This window comes from Mandrillus leucophaeus, unplaced genomic scaffold (genome assembly GCF_000951045.1).
Source record: "Mandrillus leucophaeus isolate KB7577 unplaced genomic scaffold, Mleu.le_1.0 Scaffold365, whole genome shotgun sequence".
Taxonomy (NCBI): domain Eukaryota; kingdom Metazoa; phylum Chordata; class Mammalia; order Primates; family Cercopithecidae; genus Mandrillus; species Mandrillus leucophaeus.
This window is the reverse complement of record NW_012103865.1, coordinates 1,893,435-1,899,651: the sequence shown is the minus strand read 5'-3', so window position 1 is coordinate 1,899,651 and position 6,217 is coordinate 1,893,435. Positions and strand designations below refer to the sequence as shown.

The 6,217-nt window shown below is 39.0% G+C and overlaps 1 protein-coding gene across 2 annotated transcripts; it reads right to left on the bottom strand.

Moving 5' to 3' along the window:
* Positions 1–1,090: 1,090 nt before the first annotated feature.
* Positions 1,091–5,764, bottom strand: LOC105546646 (olfactory receptor 2A1/2A42-like). 2 transcript variants are annotated; one of them, XM_011989926.1, is made up of 4 exons: positions 5,500–5,761; positions 4,603–4,658; positions 3,363–3,560; positions 1,091–2,669 (listed from the first exon to the last, which is right to left on the bottom strand). In XM_011989926.1, exon 4 carries the CDS (start codon positions 2,663–2,665, stop codon positions 1,733–1,735), a length of 933 nt encoding a protein of 310 aa, XP_011845316.1. In that variant the 5' UTR covers positions 2,666–2,669; positions 3,363–3,560; positions 4,603–4,658; positions 5,500–5,761; the 3' UTR covers positions 1,091–1,732. The 2 variants fall into 2 exon arrangements, with proteins under 2 accessions (XP_011845316.1, XP_011845315.1); XM_011989925.1 differs by having other exon boundaries at positions 1,091–3,560; positions 5,670–5,764.
* Positions 5,765–6,217: the final 453 nt, after the last annotated feature.

Sequence of the window (6,217 nt, the reverse complement as noted above, 5' to 3'; positions counted from 1 at the left end):
TAAAATTTTATTGTACCTCAGTTTAGCTTTTAACAGGATAATAGATTGGATCAGCAAAAATAACTTTACCACCATGGTTGAAGAGCTAGCTAGATACCTACACTGTCTGGTGAAATTTCCTTTTTCAGGGGTAAGACATTCTAATGAGGGAAATGATCCACAACTGGACTAACCAAGGTGGAAGAGCTGATGAAAAGACACTGGAGAATCATGCTTAGAGATAGATGTGCATATGTACAATACACAGCTCAACACTCAGTATTTTCTGAAGAAGCCATAAACAACCTAAATAGTTTTCTTGGTTGCTCATTTTCAGCCTTTTCAACAGGAATGCCCAGTTTTGCCTCTTTGCCAGCTATTAGCTACTGAGTTTACCCTGAACTTTGTAAACACTGTTCACTGTTCCCACACGATCTGTAGGGTTGTTTTGCTTCTCTTCTCTCTTTTACCCTATATATCTTCTTTTTCTTTTCCTTTTTTGTTTTCTTTTTTGAGACAGTGTCTCCCCCTGTCCCCCAGGCTGGAGTGCAGTGGCGCAGTCTTGGCTCACTGCAACCTCTGCCTCCCAGGTTCAAGCAATTCTCATTCTTCAGCCACCAGAATAGTTGGGATTATAGGCGTGCACCACCGTGCCCAGCTAATTTTTGTATTTTTAGTAGAGATCCAGTTTTGCCATGTAGGCCAGGCTGGTCTCAAACTCCTGGCCTCAAGTGATCTAACCACCTCAGCCTCCCAAAGTGCTGGGGTTATAGACATGAGCCACCGTGCCTGACTTACCTCTTCTTTTACGTTTGTTACTTCACTCGGCCTACTAGTTAACTCCTGTACGTGAGTTAATAATTTTTACACAAAATTTCTCGGTGCATGCATCACAACTAACTAAGTACCTCTGAATTGTTATTTAACAGGGATAGTGCAATTGTGTGAGAATGGACAAGTGTGCTGCTGGGTTTTGGGAATCACTTCTTTGGCTGAACCTTTTTATTTTCTTTTAAATCTTATGACATATGCTATTAGTAAGTTTATATAGTTCGGTGTGTTAGTCCACTTTCGCACTGCCATAAAGAACTACCTGAGACTGGATAATTTATAAAGAAAAGAGGTGTAATTGACTCACAGTTCCACATGGCTGGAGAGGCCTCAGGAAACTTACAATCATGGTGGAAGCCAAAGGGGAAGCAAGGCACGTCTTACCATGGCAGAGCAGGAGAGAGAGAGAGAGAGCAAAGAGGGGAGTGCTGCACTTTTAAACCATCAGATTTTGTGAGAACTCATTCACTATAAGGACAACAGCAAGGGGGAAATCCCTCCCCATGATCCAATCACCTCTCACCAGGCCCCTCCCCTGACATGTGGGGATTACAGGGATTACAATTTGACATGAGATTTGGGTGGGGACACAGAGCCAAACTGTATCATTTGATTAAAGAAGTAAGTGGCCTGCATTTAACTTTTGGGACTGGGATAATGAATTAAAAATAATTTTTTAGTTTACAGATATTAAAGTAATTGTGAAATAAAAGAAAAAATCATCTGATAAAACCACGTCTCATAGAAACCCAATGAATGCAACATACCTAAAATTTTATCTGCAAAAAAAGAGAAAAGGCTTGCCCTTTTGTCAGTAAAGCACAGATAAAAGAAAGTAATAAACTTTTCTGGATCGATGCAATAATTGGGCATCAAGAGTGCAGGTGACAACAGAGGCTGGCAGTTCAAATGTCACACCCTGTTAGGAATGACTTTCCTTGCACAGTGCTCTTCTCAGGGCACCCTTGACCTCTATGTTCCTCAGGCTGTAAATCAGGGGGTTCAGCATTGGGTTGAAAAAACTGTAAAATAGAAAAAGTACCTTCTGCAGCTCCTCAGGATGGCGGGACTTGGGGGCCATGTACATGACGATGGCACTGCCAAAGAAGAGCCCCACCACACAGAGGTGGGAAGAGCAGGTGGAGAAGGCCTTTCTGCGGCCTTCCCCAGACTGGATCCTCAGGATGGCCACCAGAATGCACGAGTAGGAGACCAGCACCAGGCAGAGCGGCCCCACCAGGATGAACACACAGGCTGCAAAGATGACCACTTGGTTGAGCCCGGTGTCAGCACAGGCCAGCCTGAGGACAGACAGGATTTCACAAAAGAAGTGGTTGATTTCATGAGGCCCACAGAAGGGCAGTCTTAGGATGAGAACCACATGGACCAGAGCCAGGAGGGAGCCACATGTCCAAGAAGTGATGGCCAGGGTGATGCAGACTCTCCAGGTCATGATGACGGTATATTGGAGAGGGTGGTAGATGGCCACATAACGATCGTAGGACATCACCACCAGCAGGAGACATTGGCTATGTCCAAAACTCAAAAAGAGAAAGGTCTGCATCATGCAGCCAGCAAAAGAGATGGGCTTGGCTGGATGCAGGAGGTTCACCAGCATCTGAGGCACCGTGTTGCAGGCATAGGTGATGTTGACGACAGCCAGGTGTGAGAGGAAGAAGTATATGGGGGTGTGGAGTCTGGAGTCCAGTGAGATGAGCCCCAGGATAGTCCCATTCCCCAGTAGGGTGAAGACATAAAACAGGGAGAAGAGCTCAAAGAGGAGCATCTGAATCCTTGGGTCCAGGAGAAATCCCAGTAGGAGGAACTCTGTGACCATTGTCTGATTTTTCACCATTTCACTAGTGAAAAAACCAAACAAACACACAAACAAACAAAAAAACAAGCAACTATGTGACACACTTTTTAAAAAGTCTATTTTATTTATTGTTTTATAAATTTTTAGTTTGTGGAAAAATGTTAGTAAATGTCTTCAATAACTCATTCAGTTATTCATAACTAAAGTTTTACTTGAAAACTTGCTGTTAATTCAGTCCTTCATATTTGTAACAATCGCTATACCTGAAATCCCAAATGCAAGAAATTATTTTTCGAATAGAAAAAGGGTAGCTAACTTCAGCAACAAGAATTGTAATATACTATGTAAGTAACCAACAGAAAGAAATTATTGACAAATCAGTAATTCAGTTTGGCACTTGACAAATGGCAGCATCAACGAACTCACAGTAAGATGCTTAGCCTGTGAATTGGTGGTGTGCTGAATTGATGAATTTGTCTTCTTCACCTTGAATCTTGGATCACAGTTTCCTTAACGAACTTCAACATGGTTTTTGGTGCAAACATTTGTCAGTGCCATTGCAATAACAAAATAACTCGAGGCTTATCTACTTTACTGAGATTAAAGTGAGGAAAGGCACTGTTTTTGGCCAGTGCCTAGTTTAATTGTTGTCAATACCAGTTGGGATATTAAGCAGTGTTTCCCAAGGATGTAAGAGACAGACCTGCACTCTGAGAAATAAATTTGTGAAACTCACATGTAACTGATGAGAATAACAATCTAGAGGTGAGAAACACTACACTTGCAGGAAACATGTGAGTGGAGAGTTTGAGGAGCTTCCAGAAGGCCACTGCTGGTGCTTTGATGAAATCTCTGGGAGGCAGAGCAGAAGAATGTGATTCATTCAGTGAGCCCAAGTGTAGTCAGTTGTATGGTGTGCCTGTCTGGAGAAAGACTGTAGGAAAAAGAAGGCAGGTAACCAATACGGAGTGTAGTCATCAGGCCAGAGGGGCAGCATTTGGCAATGCATCCTTAATGACATTCAGGGTAAGGAAAAAGGGGAACCAGCTGCCCCAGGATCCTAGTCACCTGGTGATTCTATGTCTACAGTCTGGATAGATGGTTTGGGTAAATAGCCCTAGCTAGTAAAATCTCTAATTAGCCCCTCTTGCTCTGATTTCATATTCATCAATTAACTGTTAGGTAATAATTTATCTTCTTGAGCAGTTATTTCTACAAAGAAGAAATGTGTTGAGTAGTAAAGTTCTTGGCTCCTTTTGCAGTCACATTTTGAAGTTTAAATAAACGAATGTTTAGGTATTCTGGCTTATGCATTTTCCTCTTTTGATTTTGGGTAGTGTGATGCAGTTCCTGAACAAAGTTCCTAAAGCTGAATCTAAAATGTGAGGACCAGACTCTGGGTCAAGGAAACCTCATTGAAGCAAGAATTGCGGAAAGAGACAGATCCTTTCTAACAGCAACAGATGAGATATCTATTTTCTTATAAGCATTATTGATAGGTGATCAAGTTACCTTGACACAAAAATAATCTAAATAATATATTAAACATTCCTCACATGTGACCAGAACTTACTAAATTTTAGGTTGATAGTAAAAATTTCTCAGTAGGCGCCGTCACATGCACCTGTAGTTCCAGCTACTTGGGAGGCTGAAGCAGGAGGATAGCTTGAGCCCAGGAGTTCCAGGACAGCCTGGATAACATAGCGAGCCCTCGTCTCATAAAATAACATAAAATAAAAAATTCACGTGTTTATCAAACTTTCTAAATTTATTTTTTAAACTCATAAGGCATAGAAAAATATTTGACTGTGAAAGATGTATACAAACCTACCCACTTATAAAATAATAATTTCCTTTCTCAATTTTTCATTTCCCTCAAAAGAAAGACATAAAGGAAAAAAGAAACACAGTAAATAAAAACCATGATTTTTTGAAGCCAACTGAAAGACAGGTGTAAAAGAAGGAAAATAAGGTACCTGATAGTCTGCGTATTCTTTCAGAATAGCAGTCCTGTTTGATTCAGTCTTGATTTCTTTTAAAGAAATGGAGGGGGCATGTTCATTTTTATATCCCTTTAATTGTGTATATTAATACACATTTGTCAAATGACATATACATAAATATAAGCAAATGAATTAATAACTAAGTATTGATGTCCTTATATTAGATCTGGTTTCTTTTATAGTATAGTCTCATATAATTATGCCAAGTTTAGCCCCTTCCTCCCAAAAGAAATAAAATGCTACAGTTCAGAAGAATTTCATCCCTAATGATCTGAATTAAAATGAAATTTTAAAAATGTGTCAAGAACAATGGGAGGATTCATAAAGTGTTTAAACACTTGAATTTTGAATCACTTCTCTCTTATCTTTTTTTAAATTTTATTTGATACCTATGTGATATACTTAATGTTAATTAAAGACCATCAAGAGGAAACCAAACAGAGTAGATTTCTAGGGAGTTGGAAGGAATGGACTGGGTGATTTTGCTCTACCTTGACACACCTTCTAATTCCAAATGTAGCTTTCAGGCACAGAGATGTACATTATATATGTACAATTTCAGAATTTAAAAAATGACAGATTATCTGGTTAATACATGGTAAGAAAACTAGAATTTTAAAGTAAGTATCTAAGAAGGCATTTGCTTCTTTATATATAAGCAAAACAACATAACTTTATGGAACCCGCATTTTAAAAAGCAAATCTCAAAATTTAATGATCTGTCAGGATCTTTTCTAACATTTTGGGCATGGGTAAAGCAGAATCGCTAAAGTGATTACCTATAGTTAATCTGTAGCTCATCTGAGCTGCAGGGCTATTTACTTGTAAGTAACAAGCGAGAAATGAAAACTGACTTATCTTATTGCTTACATAGTTATGAGCCAAGACTTCGCAAAGTTGTCTTATGGAGTCATAGTTGATAATCTAAGTAAATTTTCTGGATATAAGAACTATCGTGGGCCATGAAGAACTGAGTGTCAGTTTCATGTAACTACTGTCTATTCAATAATCTGGTAAAGGCTGATAACAATTGATCCTACTCTTGAGTGCTTCCTGTGAACTGGGTGCTGGAGGAGCACAGTGTAGCAAGTTGATGGTTCTGAGCTTGTGAAGATTTCATTGTGAAGATGTGCCTTGGGAGGAAAAGCAGAAATACATAAAAAAGTATACATTAAACAAAAATCCTATAAAAAGAAAACTTAAGGTATTATTAATTATTACATCATTTTCCTACTTTATTACACCACCCTTCTCACCTCAGTTCTTTTTCTGTACTCTTTCCATGTGCACCACAAAAACTTATCCTCCAGTCTATGGAAAATCTAATATTTATACATATTTATTTAGTACATTCCAGGTGCCTTATGCCCTCTTTAGTGCCATGCTCAATTTAAGATAAGACACTGATTTAGCATCATTTGGGTTTATATTCATTGCACTAAATACATTCTCATAGATTAGCATGTATTGTGACTGTACTGACAATAATTAAATGCATAAAACAGCTGACATGTATTAATTTTCCTGAGATGTAACATCCCTCCATAATATACTGTGCTATACTTTCCTTTGGCTGGGAAAATTATTT